General features: G+C 37.3%; 1 protein-coding gene across 1 annotated transcript in view; it reads left to right on the top strand.

The window, feature by feature from the left end:
* The window catches only part of CCDC150 (coiled-coil domain containing 150), a 66,994-nt gene extending 55,589 nt beyond the window's left edge, over positions 1-11,405 (top strand). Inside the window, exons 26-27 of the mRNA XM_012726023.1 lie at positions 10,905-11,024; positions 11,289-11,405. Coding sequence (XP_012581477.1) covers positions 10,905-11,024; positions 11,289-11,405 — 237 coding nt within the window. The remainder of the gene's footprint in view (positions 1-10,904; positions 11,025-11,288) is intronic.
* The last annotated feature ends 8,151 nt before the right edge of the window (positions 11,406-19,556 follow it).

Raw genomic sequence — 19,556 nt, 5'->3', positions numbered from 1 at the left:
GTGAAAGAATTTGAAACCCATATCAGTCACCCCACCAAGATCTGTAGCTTTAAACTCAACAGGACTTGCACTCCTCAGACTTGCTATGTGGAAAGAGGTTCATTTTGTTTATCCTAACACATTAGCATGAAGGGCTAACATCCCAGGGCTGCTGGACACAACCTTCTTACTTTACCCCAGTGGATAGTTGTTATAATCATTTTGGTACCCTGACTTTGTGGCCAGAGACCTGTGTTGCAAATCAGAAAAGTCTTGGCAGCTACCACCCCCAGGTTGGTACTTGGGGCCTACAGAGCACCGTCTTGTAAACAGCTTGTAAGCCCTCTGTACTCCCAGTTTTGCAACCTTGACCCCAGGGACTTACCTGCAGTGACTAATGTGCTTACACTTGTCATCCCACAGTATTTTTTTAACACTTTGAAATAAATACAGACCCTGAGAAAATAAAGCTAATTGAGGTCTTCCAGTCTTGGCACACCTTCATCTTGGGGGAGCTACTAGAAATAAAGGCTGCTTAATCACAAATGTTAAAAAGAAAATGAGCTAGTATAGGGCTGAATGTCAATTTCAACTCCTAGTCACTAATTCCTCGAATGCATAGAACACAGATAGTCAAAATGGAAAGGATGCTTTCCTTTTATCTTGATGCTTCAAGATAAAACATCATGGAGAAAACTTAATGACGTGGAGCTAATGACGTGGAGCTAAGCACTTTACCTGACAAAGAATTTGAATTAGTGGTCAAAAAGATCCTCACTGAACTTGAGAAGATTGAACACAGGAATCTAAATATATAGATGTGTGTGTGTGTGTAACAGCTTAAAAATATAGTAGAGAGTTTAACAACAGAGTAAATGAAGCAGAAGAAAAAATGAGGGCAGTGGAACTCACCAATGAAGCAGAAAAGTGTGAGAAAGTAGCTTAATTATGGGAAATAATACAATGACTAGTGGACTTTAAGGGGTCACCTTAAAGAGACCACAGAAGAAAAAGAAATGATAGCTGATAGCATCCCTAAACTTGTAAGAAGACTCCAAAATACAAAGGTATTTACAGTTGTAGGTGAAGATGAAAAAATTTTAAGCACCTAAGGGAAACATTACATGAAGAAGCTCCCATAAGGACCAATGGAGTGGCATGATATATACAAAGGGCTGATATATACAAAGGGCTGAACTTTAAAGAATACCCAGCAAAGCTGCTCAGAATTGAAGAGGTAAACTAATGCAGCTCAACAGATTCTCTTTCAGCCTTAAGTTCATCGGGTCCAGTGTCATTTAACAGATTTGTACTGAACATTCTATCCAAAAGCAGCATATACATTACTCTGTAATGCACATTCTCCAAGATGGTCTCACTCCAGATCTTCATAACTTTTAAATTATATCAAGCATCTTTTTCATCCGCAATGGTATAAAACTAGATATAACAACTTTACAAATATGTGGAGCTCAAACAACATGCTATTGAATAACCAGTGGGTCAGTGAAGAAATCTAAAAATACTAAAACTTATGGTGAATTTTTAGAACCTATCTCTGTATACAGGGATGGGGGGGGAAGCATAGGGAAAATGAGAGATTCAAAGAGACACTAGAAAAAAAGTGTCTAAGTGTCCCTTAGAAACTAAGGGACAGCAACACCACTGAATAGTAACAACTATTCAGTAACGGAACAACAGAATCCTGCAGCATAATGGGGAGGCTAACGCATTCTTTCTCTCAGAGACCAACAGAGACTATATTTGCAAGGGGCACCAGGAAGAGTCAAGCATCTGCCTGAAAGGTAGTTGGGGAGGAATGTGCATGCCATGTAAAGTATGGTAGCAATTAGAGTGCACAGTCATTAGCCCAACCAAAGGACTTGGGGGAGAGCAAAAGTTATATGTAGGACCAGGCTCTTGACACAGGTGAAACTTCGAGGACAGAAACTTTCCTACCCCATATTCTTGGGATCTGTTCTAGTGCTGTAGAGTATACCAACAGGCAAGTCTCAAATCTGGCAACACTAATAGGAGTGATAACAATGGTGCCACATACAAATCAGGCTTCTGATGCATTCACAATAGCAACACTTCCCCATTCCACAGCAGCAACTCTCCCACCACCCACTGCTTGCACATGATAGAGAAGCAAAATGGGCAGATATACCACCAGGCAACTTGAGACTACAAAGGTGCTTATCATCTAATGGAAAGGGAATTAAAAAATATTATCATTAAGAACCACAGAGACAAGATGAGAACTCAGAAAAATAATTCAGTGATCTCAGGAAGAATTCAAAAAATCAAATCAGGAGTTCTATAAAAAGCCATGGAAACAAACATATCTACTGAAATAATGAATCAGCAGACCTGAGGGAAATAAAGTAAGGCATTCCCAACCTAGGGAAAAAACTGGATATACAAGTATGAGAAGCTGACAGACATCTGGTTATCTAAATACTAACAGATGTACATTAAGACACAGTGACTCTATCCAAAGTCCAAGACCAAAAACATATTAAAAGCAGTGAGGAAACGCATGTAACATTAAGTTGTTCCAAGCAGATTATCATTACATTTCTATGTAAAAACTATAAACCAAGAGAAAGTGGAATGTCATATTCAAAATAATGACAAAAATTTCAGTCAAGAATACTCTGTATCCTGAAAAACTCAGATACGAAAAATGTAGGCTTCCCCTAAACAAAAGCTGTAGGAATTCACTGCTAGCAGATGCTCCTTTAAAAGAACTATTGAAAAGAGACCTATTTAATAAGTTTACTGAACAAGGCAATAAATCAAATCAGAAAACAAGGTAAAATGACAGTGGCAACCAAACCCCCTTATGTCAATAATCATCCTAAATTTAGATGAACTGAGCTCACCCATCAAAAGTTACAGGATTAAAAATCAAAATCCAACTATATACTGTTCACAAGAAACTCCTTTAACCTATAAGGATAAACACATACTCAATGGGATGTAAGATGATACTCCAAGCCAATGGAACTATGATAGTAATACTAATGTTAACCCAAGTGTGAATGAGTAAGATGTTGAAAAGCTCTTTCCAGTCCTGCCACCTCCATTCATGGTGTAAGTGCCCTTTATGTTCTCTTTTACAGTGTATTTTTATTGTACGTTTAGATGTACAAATACCATTATAATTGTGTACAGTATTCAGTATAGCAACATGTACAGGATTATAGCAATAGTCTAAGTAAATAACTTGGCTATATCTTATAGTTATACCACCTACATTTGTTAAGTAAATGCTCTCATATTCACAAAACAATGAAAGTGCCTAGAAACATATTTCTTAGATGGTATCACAGTCATTAAGTTATGAATGCCTATACCAATAAGGAGTTTGAGTCAGTGATCACAAACCCCCCCAAAATAAACAAAAGTCCAGGGCCAGATGGCTTCACTGCTGAATTCTGTTCAAAATTCACTGGTGAATTCAACACAAATCTTCAGATTTCTCAGAAATAGGACAGGGGATATATCCAATCTTGTATTATAAATCTTATTATTACACTGATATCAAAAACCAACAAGAATGCCACAAGAAAACTATAAGCCAACGTCCCTGATAAACACGGATGTAAAATACTAGCCAACCAAATTCAACTATATAAAGCCAGTCATACATCATGGTCAAGTGGGATTTATGCCAGGTATGCAAAGATGTTTGAAAATCAATGTGATACAACACATTAGAAAAATGAAGAATGCACACTTATCATAAAACAGGTGCAGGAAAAGTTAACAAAATTCAACATCCATTTATAACAAAAATGCAACAAAATGTGAATATATATCACCATAGTAAAGTTCATCTATGATAGATCCACAGCTAACATCTTACTTATAGGTGAAAGCCTGAAAACTTATCCTTCAAGATAAGTACTCCTGGAGCAGCCAATAGCAGCACAGGGGCCCAATAAGACTACTGGCCAAGTGCGGGGTGAGAAGTCACCTAGTGGAAGCCTCACCAGTGGTAGAAGTAACACAGATCCTGATAAACTCCCCAGATGAGTTTGGAAGTGGAGTCATTCCCACCAGAAGCCCCACCAACAGCAGAATAGTCCTGATAGCAAATAGTGGAAGACAACAAAAAATTAAAGTGGCAAGTTGAATCCTCAGAGGAATACATACCACAGAAAGACACAATCTCCAGAACCCAATCACAAAGATGCTGAAGATCTGTTCTTCCTATCAGGTACAGAATTGCAAATTGCCTTAATAGAGGAAATTAAAGAAATGAAAAAACACAAAAGCTGATCTAAAAATAATTAAAAAAAAATGAATGCCCTGAGAAATAGTCAGTAATTGGAATATTGAAAATGAAGCTCTAATAACAAAATCAGGATGTAAAAAAGATCAATAGAGGAGACAGAATTCTGTAGAAAACTAGGGAGTAGAAAAGGTCAAATGGAAAATCAAATCAATGAGCTTGATGATGAGAATGCGACTGTCACCAGGCAGAAGAAGAAAGATTAAAAAGTGAAGAAACACCAAGAATTATCCACCCAATGAGGGAAGACAACACAATAAATGTGGGTATCTCAGAGTGGGAAGAGGAGAGAGGAAAACTTCACAAATCTAGAGATGAAAATAATTATACAAGCCCATGAAGCTAAAAGAATAGCATTAAGACAAAGACTATTGAAACTGACTAGGGGTGAAATCAGATAATCTATAAAGAAACATCAAGCATGCTAACATTGAACTCTGAAGAAAGGTTATGGGGAAAGGAGAGAATGGAATGACAAGATTACACTATCCTGGAAAACTCTCCTTCGGATATGAGAGATAAAGGCCTTCTCAGACAAACAGAAGCTGAAGGGGTTTGCAAACACTAGAAACCCCCTCAGAAAGTGTTGAAAGGAGCACTTATATCTATACCAAAGAGAGGAATATACACAAGAACTGAACAAGGAAATGGAATCACAAAATTGAGATAATAGCAGCAACAGAATTTCATATATCAGCAACTGCTGTAAATATAATTTAGACTGATCACAATTTAAAGGCATTCAGTTGGATTAGAAATCAGAATCCAACCTTTGCCTGACTCTAGGAAATTCAACAGAGCTCCAAAGATAAACATGGACTCAGAGTGAAGGATTCGAAAACAATTCTAGAAGTGAATGGGACCCAAAGAAAGGACTTAATAGCTATACTTAAAGTATTTTCCAGCTATAAGTAACAAACAGATGGACACAAATGATTAAGGGAACAATACATCAGGAAAACATCAACATATACACACCAAAGAAAAAGCATCAAAACATGTAAGGCAATTACTGTTAGGTCACAAACCAGACATTTGGAAAAAAACATTTGTGGTCAGAGTTTCAGTACTCCATTTTCACCAGTGAGTGGTCAACTAGATAAGAACACAGTAGCCTTAAATAAACCACAAGACATTGCACCCCCCCCCCAAAAAAAAAGCTCAATATACTTTTTTTTTCCAAGTTCATAAGGTATATTTCCAGGTTTCATGACACATTGGTATCACAAGACAATTATCGACAGACTCATATTTCTAACCATAAAGGTATCAAACTAGAGATCAACCACACAAAGAAAGCAGGGGAAACCTCTCATATGTGGCTATTGGGTTATTGAGGAAATCAAAGATCATCTCAAAAAATACCTCGAGGCAAATGACAATGAGGATATAGCCTTTCAGAATTTATGAAACACAGTAGAAGTAGACAAGAATGTGAGAATATAGCAATACATCAAGAAAAAAAGAACTCTAATAACTTCACTTCTCACCCAAAGTGGCTAGAAAAGTAACAAAACCAAAAGCCAGTAGACCAAGGAAATAAAAGAGCAGAAGTAATTAGAAATTATATATCCTGAAAGATTAATGAAGCCCAAACCAAAGCTGCTTTACAGAAGAAAAAAAAATCAATATAATAGACAAACCTCTAGCCAGCTCACAAAGGGAAAAAAAAGGAGGGGGGGGGGAAGTGGTGGAGAAAAACTCAAATAGGATTAGAAACAAGAAGAGAAGTTACAATATTGCAGAAACTCAGGATCATAAGAGACTTGTATGAACTTACATATGCTAATAGGTTCAGTAACCTAGGAAGGTTGGACAAATTCTTAAGCTTTCTATTTCTTTCCTGTTGTGTAATTCCAAGTAGATCAACCACAGGCAAAGACATTGATAACAGCAATCAAATTTCCAAAAAAAAGAATCAGATGGCTTCACAAGTTTTAACCAAACCTTTAAAAATTAGCTAATACCTATCATGCTCAAACTCACTCCAAAAAAATGACGAGTATACTTCCAAACACATTTTATGAAATCAGTGTTATATCCCAGTACCAAAATCAACACAAAAAAAGAAAATTACAGACCAGTTTCCCTAATGAACACATGCAAAAATCTTCAATAAAATCTTTATAAACCAAACCCAGTAATGCATTTAGAAACATTATACAGCATGACTAAGTGGGGTTTATATCAGGGACTAAAGGATAGATCAATATCCAAAAATCAGTCCACATAATTCACCATGTCAGTAAAAGGAAAGATAAAAACTACACAATCAGATCAATAGGTGCTGAGAAAGCATTTGATAAGATACAACACCTATTATAACTCTTGAAAAACTGGTGAAAAACTGGTGCAACATAATAAAAATAAACAAACACATAGCATCATTCCCAATAGCAAAAAAAAAAAAAAAATCCCACAGTTTTTGCACTAAGATGTGGTACAAGTGTGTCCACTTCAAGCTATTGCATTTTACATCTTAGCTAGAGCAATTAGATAAAAGACATAAAAGTAATCCAGATTGGTAAAGAAGCTGTCATTATTTGCCGATGGCATCATAATATACAAAAAGAACCCTAAGGACTCCACTGAAAAACTAATTGGAACAATAAATCAGTTCAAAAAGTGACAGGTTACACAATCAATACACAAAAAGTAGTTGCCTTCCAGTATGCAAAGTGAGCTAGAAGAAGAAGAAAGTAAGCAAACAAACCCATTTACAATTTCACCCCCCCAATTAAACTGAACAAAGGAGGTAAAGGATCCTATACAAATAAAACCATAAGGCATTATTGAAACAAGGATACAGAAAAAAAAAAAGAAAAAAGAACCCTTGCTCATAAACTGGAAGAATTAACAGTGTCAAAATTCCCACCCTACCCAAAGTAATGCACAGAGTTAGCACTATTCCTATCTAAGTTTCGGTGGCATTCTTTGAATAAATAGAGCAAAAAATACTGAAATTCATATGGAACTACATATGGACAGCCAAAGCAGTCCTGACAGGAAAGAGTAAGAATGGAAGTATCGCACTTCCAGTTCAAGCATAATAATCAAAACAGCATGGTGCTGGAACAAAAGTAGACACAAAGACCAATGGAACAGAATTAAGGGCCCAAAAATAAATCCACATCTATTATATAGACTGTTCATCTATGACAAGCGGGCCGCCAATACACACGGGAGCAGTAATAGCCTCTTTAGTAAGTGATGTTGGGAAAATTGTGTAGCCACATGCAAGTGACTGAATCAGACCAGTATCTCACACCATAACAAAAGTCAAATGAAAATGGTAAAAGATTTGCATGTAAGTCTTGGAACCTTAAAATACATAGGCAAAAATGTAGGCAAAACACTGCATGGCAAAGGTTTGACAGATGTCTTTGTGGATTCATCACTAATAGCCAGGGAAACAATACAGACAATTGGGCTACATCACATTAAACTTATGTAGAACAAAGAAACTATCTCAAACAAAAAGACACTGCTTAATGAGAGAAAATATTAGCACACCATATATCTCACATGGGCTAATATCCAATGTCAGCAAAGAATTCATACAATTCAACAAAAAGAAAGCAATCCAGTTGAAAAGTGAGAAGAGTTATATAGGCACATCTCTGATGAAGACAGAGAGACTGCCAACAGGTATGTAAAAATTTTTCATCATCACTTACAGCTGGGTAAACACAACTAAACCCACCAGTGAGAATGGCCCATGTCAGAAAGACCAAAACCAACAAGTGTTGGCAAGCATTTAGGGAAAAAGGAACACTCTTACACTGTTGCTGGAAATATAGACTGGTCCAACGCCTATGAAAAACAGTAGGGTTTTCTCAAGTGATTAAAGGATATGCCATATCACCCAGCAATAAACTCCCATATATCTACCTGAAGAACACAAACATTAATTCTATGGGAAATATGCACTTCCATGTTTTTTGCAGCACTAGTTATCAGTAAATATGCAAGCTATGAAAACAATCTAAGTGTTCAAATAATGATTAATGCATCAGAAAGATATGGTATATACAGATGGTAGGATACTACTCAGCTATCTTAACAATGCTTACCACTTGTGGGAGCATGGGTGGAGCTTCTAGAGGGGATTAGACTAAGTAAGCAAAATAAGTCAGAAAGAGAAAGACAGATAGCCAGTGGTGTCACTCATGGGAATATAGGGAAACCAAGCCAAGAACTAACCCTAACTAACTAGAATTGAGGCTTCTGAAGGGGGAAGAGAAGGAGTGTGAAAGCAAGATGAGGAAGGAGCACAAAGGACTATAGTGATAAAATATGTCTTGGTAGTGGGTGTGGCATGGTGTGTTAACAATGCCCAATGGGGGAGGTCCCATACTTGTAATACACAATATAAACCAATGTCACCACATTTAAAATAATTTAAGAATGTGATGGAAATAAAATATGTATCATTTGCAGTTCATCAAAAAGAATAAAATATCTGGGAATAAATATAATCAAGGAGGTGAAAGATGTATACTGAAAACTATAAGACATTAATGAAAGAAACTGAAAATGATGTAAGTAGAAGGTATTCTGTGTTCATGGATTGAAAGAGCTAATATTTTTAGCATGCCTTGTACTACCCAAAGGAATCTACAGAACCAATGCAATCTCTTTCAAGCTTCCATGTTATATTTTCCAGAATATAGCAAACAATATTTAAATCTGTATGGAACCACAAGAGAATCTGCATAGCCAAAGTTTTCTTAGAAAACATGAAAACTGGGGGCATCACACACACTGATTTCAAATTGTATTATTAAGCTGTAGTAATCAAAACATCATGGTATTTAGCATAAACACACATAAACCAATGGAAAGGAATAGAAAGACCAAAAATAAAGTCATATTTGTATGGTTACTACAAAGGACTGTCCTCAATAAATCATTGAGAAAACTAGAAAGTCACATGCAAGAATGAAACTGGAAAACACTCCACACCCAGAAATTAAGCCAAAATGGATTTAAGACTTAAATGTAAGACCTGAAACCATAAAACTCCTGAAAGAAAACATACATAAGTTCCTTGTTATTCTTGATGCTAAGTTTTTTAATCTGACAGCAGAGCAAAGATGACTAATCAAGTGGAACTACATCAAACTAAAAGCATGCAGCAAAGGAAATTAAAAAAAAAAAGGCAGCCACTGAGTGGGGAAAAATATTTGCAAATCATATTTAAGAGATTAATAATCCAAAAATAAACACCTCATACAACTCAATACAAGCAAAATTACAACTAGGTTGAAAAATGGGCAGATGATATGAATAGACATTTTTCAAAGGGACAGAAAATGGCCAAACTGGTACACTTTAACACTTGCTTGATATCAATAATCAGGGGAATGTAAATCAAAACTACAATGAAATCACATTTTATCTCATTAGGATGGTTACCCAAAAAACCAAAAACAAATAGTAACAAATGTTGACAAGAATATGGAGAAAAAAGAACTCTTGTAAATTGGTGCAGCTACTGTGGAAAGCAGGATGACAGCCCCTCAAAAGATTAAAAATAGAAACTCCACATGGTTTGGAATTTCCATTTCTGTATATTTATCTAAAAAAAAAACAAACCACAAACTAGAAGGGTACATGCCACTCCCACGTTTATCAAGGCATCGTCTACAATAGCCAAAACACAGTAATGACCCAGTGTCTAGTGTCCATCAGTAGACAGAGGGATAAACTGTGATACGCACATGCACACACATACACAAACACAATGAAGTTCTGTTCAGTCACAAAAAGGGAATGCAATCTTCTCATTTACAATATTTATGGATCTTGTGGACATTGTTAGTCATAAAAAGAAAAATACTGTATATTGTATGTGGGAGCTACAATAAATACAGTAGTTCATAAATAAAAGGACAGATTGGTGTTGCCAAAGGTAGGTTGGCAGATGGGCAGAGTGAAATGAAGTGAAAAAGTTACAAGCTTTAAGTTAACAAAATAAGTCATGAGGATATAATTTACGGCATGGTGAATACACAACACTTCATTGCATATTTCAAGTTGCTAAGTATCTTGAAAGTTCTCACAGGGAAAAAATGTGTACAAATGGCAGTTGATGTTAACTAGATTTATGGTGGTGATTTTACAATATATACATGTATCCAATCATGCCGTATGCCTCTATCAATTATATACCTCAATACAAAAATTAAAAGATTCTGTATCGAATGACAGATAACAGTAAGGTATAGTCCTCAATAAACCTGAAGTCCAGAGCCACAAAATAAAGAAACCAGCATGCACATGGATTTTAGTGCATTATTTTAGTTTGACATGAACTAGTCGACTTTTATTTAATCAATTAGAAGTATAAAATAGGGCCAATTTCATTTCAGTTTTTATTTTTCTGCATTCTCTGTTCTAATCTTGTCCTTTTGGAAAGTATTTAAAACGGTACATTTTTAGAGCTAGAAACAATTGTGAAATTACCACACAACCATCCCTCATTTTCCAAACAGTAGATTAAGTTTAATGTATGACAATAGGTCATGTGGATTTTTATTATTAGGTAAGAACTCAAACTAATATACAAAAGCTTGTAATTCTTTGTTGTAACTTTTCATGATAACATTTATATGTTCAGATAACAGCTAACCTGGAAGAAGCTCACCGCTGGTTTAAGTGCAGGTTTGATGGCCTACAACTTGAGCTGACAAAAAATCGGTTGCAGAGGCTTCCCCGGGAGGACAGGTGGTCAGATGAGGTAGGGTTTTTAGATGTGGCTCTCTTTGTTTCTACTTAGATTTCTTATTACAGGATCTCTCTTTTCATTCATTTACTCTTACTGCTAATCCTCAGATTTCTTTACTACTTGGAAAGCCAGTGCACTAATTTCTTTAAAGTTCTCTCTCCCCAAACTGTGTAGATTTGAACCATTATCTTGATGAATAAATGATTTGACACAAATCACAAATCAGGTCACAAGCTCTGTTAGCTTTGAACAATATTTGTGTTTTCTTTTCAAAAGGACCAAGATAAAAAGCATGATGTAATGTCTGGCCAGTCTGCTCTACATCGCTGGGAAAATAAACAGAATCTTAGACTTGCATCCAAGAAATACCATTCTGAACTAGACAGAAAGTGACATCCTTCACAGAGGATCATCTTCATTCATATGTGGACCACGTGACTCCCTCGGCCCAGCAACCAGGGCCGCCCTGTTTCCAGTTATCAAAACATGAAGTCTTTGATGTGGGCGGAAGATTTTGGACCTTTTCATGAATTCTTTGATGTCGATACAGAACTACCCCATCTTTTTTGTCCTTTTCCCCACTTTCCACCCAATAAATTTATATTAATTTGTTGTATGATAGGAAACACTTTTGCAAGATGCTTGGCTATTTTTTAAAAAACTGGAACAACATTTTAGAAGTACTGGTTCCCATCTCTTCAAATGTATTGTTACCCACTAGTGAAATACCATTAACCTTCTAGTATAGTCCACTGAACCCCTTCCACTTCCCTCTGCTCCCCACATGCCCAACTCTGACCTATAAAACCTCAGTTTTATAACATAATTCACAAGGTTTGTTTTTGGTTTGTTCCTTTACTTTGTTTCTTTATAGACTACATGAATGAAATCACCTGCTGTTTGTCTCTCCTTTTCATTTATTTCTTAGCTTTATTCCCAAGAGTTCTACTCATATTTTCACAAATGCAAGATTTCATCTTTTTCTGTGGTTGAGTAATAATTCATAATGTATGAATATTTCATCCTCTATATGCAATGTACTTTGGGGGGCACTTAAGTTGACCCTTATCTTGCTTATTGTAAATAGTTCTGCAATAAATAGGACTGTATATCCTTTAGTGTTTGTATGTTCTTCAGATAGATACCTGGAGCTGGAATTGCTGGGTCATAATGTTGATTTTTTAATATTTTCAGAAAGCTCCACAAACCTTTCCAGAGAGGTTGGAACCATTTATATTTCTACAGTTACAATGGTTCATTTTTCTCCATACCCTCAAGAACATTTGTTTCCAACCTTTGGAATGTAGGCCAGTCTCACAGGTATGAGGTGGTAACTTATGGTATTGATTTTCATCTCCCTAAAAATATAAGAGACTAGTAGGACAGTACTAAGAATGGCAAGATTTGTACCATAGGAATTTCAAAGTAAGAAATATCTGACTTGAAGGAATATCAGAAAACTTCCCAAACTGGGGAAGAAACAGATAACCCCACATAGGAAGCTCAAATAATTACAAAGAAAATAAATTCAGAAAAATGCACAGCAAGACATGTCATTAAGATAGCAAATATTAAAGACAGCATATCCTAAAGTCAGGTAGACAAAAGCAGACTCACATGTAACATTAAAGATGAATTTAATTTTTTTTTTCTTGCAAGTCTTTGTGGATGTTTTCCATTGCCTTATCTCCAAATTTACCAATTAGGTCCTCTGCTTCATCAAGTCTACTATTCTTTTAACTATTTTCTTTAGCTTTATGATTTATTCTTAGAACTTTTTTCACATTTTCACTGCCCTGTTTTTCTTTCATTCATCCACTGCTCCCCTAACTTCAACTAGCATCTCTGAAATCACCCAGTAGTTTACTTGGTACTGTTTTATTGTGGATCTGTCTTGATCCATTGATTGAGGTGAGTTTTCAGTCCCCTCATTCTGTTTGTGTCTCTGTGTTTATCTCTATGGACTGGACTAAACTGCTTGCCTTCCCAGTCCTAGTTAACAGCTGTGTGTTAGAGTTGAAGCTTGCCGGGTATTAGCCTACAGTGTTGCTTTGGATGCTAGGCTTTCTACTCTGAATAGGCTGAAGCCTCTTCACCAGCCAGAATGAGCTCTGGTGCAGGGTGGGTTTTAGCCCAAGAACCCAGCCTGGGTAAGGGACAAGGATGTGGGGACTGAAGAAGTTGCTGCTGTAGAGTGTCAAAAACACAAGCCATCCTGGGCGCTATAGCCACTTAAGCTGAAGGAAAAGATCTGCAACCACTGTTAACTTAAGGCTGATTCTAACTGGCACTTTACCAGAAACCTCAGGCTGCAACTAAAACCTCAGCTGCAGCAGAATCTTGATCTCAGAAATTTTTGCAAACAGTTTTCCCCTTGAGGCTCAGGCAAGAGTATGATGGGGTGGGAGTGGGGACTCCAATGGAAGACTGATCTTGCTCTTGTTCTGCATGCTGAGTTTTTAGCTTCAACAAATATAAGTTATTTAAGTCTGTTCCCCTTTCATCAATCTGCTCACCCAAGTCCTGTGCTTTTCCAGAGGAAAGCTCCCCATCTTTTTTAACTTGAAATTTTTTAAATAAAGATTTATTTATGCATACAGGACTGGGGTACAGGCCAGAGGTGCAGGGACAGAGAGAGGATCCACCAGAGACAGAGTGGGGAGCAGAACAGGCAGATCAACAAAGTGCACTGCTGAGGGTGGCAGCGGGTGAGATAGGAGAGGTCTGCTGTGCCATGTGGGTCACCTCCGGGGCTGGGGATTGAACTTGTCTGAAGCCACTATGGCTAGTTTGCTGTGCTACACTTTAACTCACTGTGCCTCCAGGGAGGGCCATCTCCCTCGTTTTTTACCAGCTATCTGAGTACACTCCCCACACCAGTGCAGTTCCCAGCTGCTAAGGCCTTAATCAGTTTAAAGCCTTCAGTCTCCAGGGGAAGGCTCCCTACCCCTGATAGCTCTCCTGACCTTGGAGTCCAGTGCTCTGATAGCGTTCATAGTAGGACTGTGCCTCAGGTTTTCCTACCTTTTCTGGTAGTTTCTACCACTTTTCCTCATGGAAATGCTGATCTTCAATTCTTTTTCAAAGGCAGTTGCTCCAATAGAGACACAGAATTTTTTAAATTAATTTTTATTGAAATATTACCTTCCTCTATTATTTTTAAAAGTATAACATTTCTTTCTCCCCTCAGGTGTAGTCACTATAACAGTCCCACCACCAAAGTACCCACAGTCCTCCATCATAGTCCACTGTTCTCTTCCCATTCCCGAACGTATCTTCACCCCTCTCCTCCCCAGACATCCAGCCAGCTTTCAAGGGCTAGCTTGAGTGTCTACCCTTTGTTTGGTTTCTCTATAGTCCTCATCTAATAACACCATTCGGTAGATACCTTTTTTCTGGCTTATTTCAATTAGCATAACCCTTGCAGCTCCATCCATGTTGTTGCAAATGGCATGAGTTTATCTTTTTTTGATCACTGAATAGGATTTCATTCATACAGGAATTTTGTGACTGAAGAAGCAACTCCAGGATCCTGAATGGCTGCCTTTTAGCCTGGGATGCTTGAATATTTTTGAAATATATTTTATCAGAATTGTTTAGTGAGATGCTACATAATATGGCTACTAAATGATACGATGCTTTGTTTTGATATGTTCTAGTCTAACATTTAGTACATAATTCTTAAAGGTACATAAAGGGCCCTCCCTGGTGGTGCAGTGGATTAAGCACAGCACTGCAAGCTAGCTGCAGCCATTTCAATGCGAGTTCAATTCCTAGCCCCGGAATTTATCCACATGGCGCGGCAGACCTCTCCTGACCCATTCGCTGCTCCCTTCAGCAGTGTACTTCATTGATCTACCTGTTCTGCTCCCCACTCTGTCTCTAGTGAATCCTCTCATCACTCCTGCAACTCTAGTCTGTACCCCAGTTCTGTATGCACAAATAAATCTTTTTAAAAAAATCACCTAGGGCCCTCCCTGGTGGTGCAGCGGGTTAAAGCACAGCACAAAATCGCTAAAGCCTCTTCTACATGAGTTCGATTCCTGCTTGCCCCGGAGGTGACCACATGGCGTGGCAGACCTCTCCTGACCCGCCCGCTGCTTCCCTCAGCAGTGTACTTCGTGGATCTGCCTGTTCTGCTCCCCACTCTGTCTCTGGTGAAGCCTCATCCCGCCCCTGAGCTTCTGTATGCACAAATAAATAAATCTTTTTAAAAAATCACCTAAAATATAATCAAATTTCTACCACTATCTTGTCAGCCTACAACCTTCTATGCCAGGTGGCTACCAGTGCATCTTTGATAAGAACAATACCTAGGTTCTTCTATATCTCACAAATTGGCTTTATAGTTTCCTTGGACATTTACAAAGAAATTTATTAAACACAGCAATAAACTTTGCTCAGGTAGCTACAGTTGAACAATTTAACTCTCCACAGAAAAATTAAGATTCATCTTATGATTTCAGTTATTGAGTGGTTGGTTAGGTAATCCACAATTAATGTCCATAAATGGCTACCTTAATATATATATTGTTGGGGACCGAGGCCGGCCTCGGTCCTCAACAATATATGACTTATTTTATACTCAAACAACGGTATACTGAAGATATTATTGGGGCTTAAATGAGCAAGTTTGAATTAGATGATCAAATATATGACTGTCAGAGATTGCTGCATCTACCATTCAATAACTGTTATAAAAGAGAAAGCTGAATTTATTGTTTATTAACATAGTGAGAGCTATGTTAGATAGTGTCCTCCCAGAGCAGAGCTTACTGATGATCTTATATAAGGTTTTGGGGGAAACATGGAGTTCAAGGATTGAAAGAGACTGAAGCCAGCAGGATCTGTGGCAGTGTGGTTATGGAGGTAAAGCTTGTTTATTGATTGGTGCTCAGGTAAGTTATTAGAGTATCTATGTTCCTATATGCCTGACTTTTAGAAGGGACTCGTTGATTGACAGACTGGTAAAAGTATGTACTAAATCATGATATTCTTCATCACTAAATTTAAAATTGGTTCTGACAGTTGTTTTTAACCTTCAAAACAACCAATCTATCTTCCACCTACTGAGAAGGTAGGATATTTTATTCTTGATACCTCTTCATATCAAGTATTAGGACAGTGGCTCTGTCAAATCATTTAATATTGTATAACAGACATCAAACAACAGTTTGGTCAACCCAGATATAATATGAAGTGTTAACCGTGGTTCAGAGAATTTACTATAGTTTTATTACCTATATTTATTTTGATTAAAGAATTTCACCTTGTTTGTTGTATCTCCAAGGTCTAAACTGTTATTTACTGAGTCAGCCAAAATAAGGGAACATATTTCTAATGAGCTCTTGCTCGAATTATCTAATTCCTATGGGATTTATCCCTTTGAACTCTTGTAAGAAGATATAATCAACTAAGGGTATTCAAGAATCATAATCTTGTAAGAGCCAATCCTAGAGCTCTACTGAACAATTAACCTTGGTCCCAGGTTGGCATTGGACTCTGTAGTCCTGAGGCTACATTGGGATAAAAGATCCCAATTGTTACATCAGACAAGATCACACTTTAAGGGTTATAAACCTCTTGGTTACATGCCAAGAATATTTATATCTTTCTTATCCAGAACAAGAGCATTTTTCTGTACGAATTTTCTCCAAGGATATCACTAATTATATTGTAATATACCTTTACATCATTTCTTAGACTGGTTACACTAAGCAATAGCTGGGAACTAAACTATAGTTAGATTGTTAATCTAAACTTTATCAGAAAGGTTACTGTTATTAGCAACAGGGGCATGATGGCAAAACCAAAACTGTAAGCTTAAACCAATAAAGTGTAAGAATAAGACCAAAATAGAGATCATATAAAAGAGACAGATAAAAGAGTATCATTGTGATGCCTTAGGCAGAAGCTGTCCATTTCATATAGCCTTCTGCTTGTTTTAAGGTCCTGGGTTAGCAGGTAACTGTTTTTAGTCATCTGCTCCTTTCTCTAAAGAACTGCAGGACTTCTAATGGGTACAACTTTGAAGTTCTATTAAGGTCACTTTCCAGCAGATCGGAAGTAAGATGAGCAATATCAATTTTGATTAAAGGTCAAAAGCTTGTAAAATTTATATGATGAATAACAGTTACAGTTTAATGTGTCCCTATATCATTAGAAAGGTAGAATGTCCTTGACACAAGATACAACATCAAATCATTCTTTCTTTCGCTTTTGTTATTGCTGCAAATTTTGAACAGGAAATGCTGACACCATCCAAAAACTAAATATACCACTATCCATATATATTTAAATCCATGTATGGAGACAACTGGAGGCAAACTCCATGTATGAAGACTCACAGTCTCCTTCAGCGTGGCCTAGTCCCTGGTTCATGATTACAGGTCTCCCAAGTGACTTTAGTGACTGGTGACATGTGATCTGGCCACATCTCTACCATCTTAAAAAAGTTTCCAATAGTGTCTAATGTTGTGGCAAGTTCTCCCTATTGTGATAAGTTGTTTTATGGAGAATTTAAACAAATGTCCATTTGAATATTTTTTTCCTGATGTTACAAGGGAGCCTGTCCTAGGTTAATTTGATCTTATGCACAAAGAACTTATCCCATCAGTCCCAGTATTTCCTTCAGAATTTGAAAGTGGGGAAGATTTAATATCTGTAAGATGAAATGCTGAACTTCATGGATTCTTTTTTTGTTGTTGTTCTTGTATCTTTGTGTAAGGACTTTAGTTAGAACAGCCTATTAGTGTGATGATTTATTGAAGCATTTCTCTATTTTAGAAGTTTTTTTTCTGTAGCATTTTAAAAATATCTGTATTATACTAGTATCTGTGTCTGTTTTTATATCAACACTATCAAGGTATGAAATGACTCATTTTTATATCAACACTATCAAGGTATGAAATGACTCATTTTTTTTCCTGTGGCATTTTAAAGAAGTGACTTATGCTAAAAGCATTGTGACTACTACAGTATAGATTCATTCTTCTAGCAATTTGGCATGACTTAGAGAAGACACAGAGTAATTTAAATAGTTTGATTTCTGATAAGGAATTAAATTCCTTGGGCGATATTTGATGACATTATATAATGAGGCTTGTATTGTCCCTATTCATTTTAGTATAATTTACATCAACAAACATCATTAAGTTATAATTTGATTTTGGAGTGTATAAATGGTCTGTTCAGGACATAAATGCATGCATTTTTAGTTACTTAAGCACTATAATGAAGTTCTCTTTTATTGAGTAAGAAATACTAAATTGCTGGGTTAAACACACATCTGCTTCTAGCCAGGATGGAGAATTAGGGACTAGATAACCCTCCTAGTTGAGCAACAACGACAACAAAAAACTAACAACATATGAAACAATAACTTTTAAGAAACCAGACATCACGCAGAAACAGTGGTCCCTGAGAAAAAGGGACCTATCCCCACTGAGAGAGCCTGACTAAAACCAGGGCTGAAACATAAGAAGGAGAAACCAGGATGGAGCCAGCGGGTTCTCAGAATAAGCAGCCAGAGCTGAGACAAAGGCTCACGGAGACAAAGGCTGTCAGGGTCCCTGCAGAGTAGCGCCAAGGATTCGGCGAGCTCCGTATGTCTTTGAGCATTTAGCCGAGTCGTGGGCAGCACACGCACAAGAGGCCACCTAAGTTGGCGGCAGAACATCAGTCACCCTGCCCAGTTTCTACCAGCCAGAATTAAAAGCTCCATGACTAACTTGGTATCAGTTAGGATGTACAAGAGGAGCCTTGTCTTCGTTATAGAAATAGGCCGAGAGTGAACACAGCTCTGGTCTCACCTAACAAACTTTGAAAAGCAAGACCCTAGGGCCTCCATGGTGGAGTACAGAGTTGTCTCAGCACTATGAAGCTATCAGCAGCCACTGCAGGACGAGTTGGATCCCCAGCCAGGGCGCTGACCCACATATGGCACAGCAGACCTCTCCTGTCTCACCTGCTGCTCCCCTCAACAGTGCATTTCCATAGATCTTCCAGTTCTGCTCCCCACTCTATCTGCTGAATCCGCTCACCACCCCCACAGGCACCTCTGGCCTATGCCCCAGCTCTTGTATGCAAAAATGGATTAAAAAAAAAAAAAAAAGCTAGACCCTGCATGACTGGCTTCTAAGTAATTGCATTCCAAAACAAAACTTAAGAATATTTAAAGGAATACCAAAATATATGTCACCCATCAATGTAACAACACATCTGGCCTTCAATCCCAAAATATAAGACAGGCAAAGCAACAGGAACATATTACTTATGAAAACAATCAAAAGTGATTCAGAATTAACATAAAGAGTTAGAATTAACAAAGACATTAGAAGTTATAACTGCATTTAACAGTTTTATATGTTCAGTATTACACCAGTGGGTGGTTCTATGATGACTACGTGATAATCATTCATAAATTAAGACTTTTAAAACGATGGTTATTTTCCTTCAACAACAGATTTACCATCAGTGTGAAAGGTGATCTTCATACAAGTTTTGAAGATGCACCAAATTTTTGAAGTGAATTTTGTTCTGAGG

Source organism: Condylura cristata, unplaced genomic scaffold, assembly GCF_000260355.1.
Source record: "Condylura cristata isolate star-nosed mole 26May11 unplaced genomic scaffold, ConCri1.0 scaffold00002, whole genome shotgun sequence".
NCBI lineage: Eukaryota > Metazoa > Chordata > Mammalia > Eulipotyphla > Talpidae > Condylura > Condylura cristata.
Note: the sequence above shows the minus strand (reverse complement) of the source record. Positions and strands in the feature narration are given on the sequence as shown.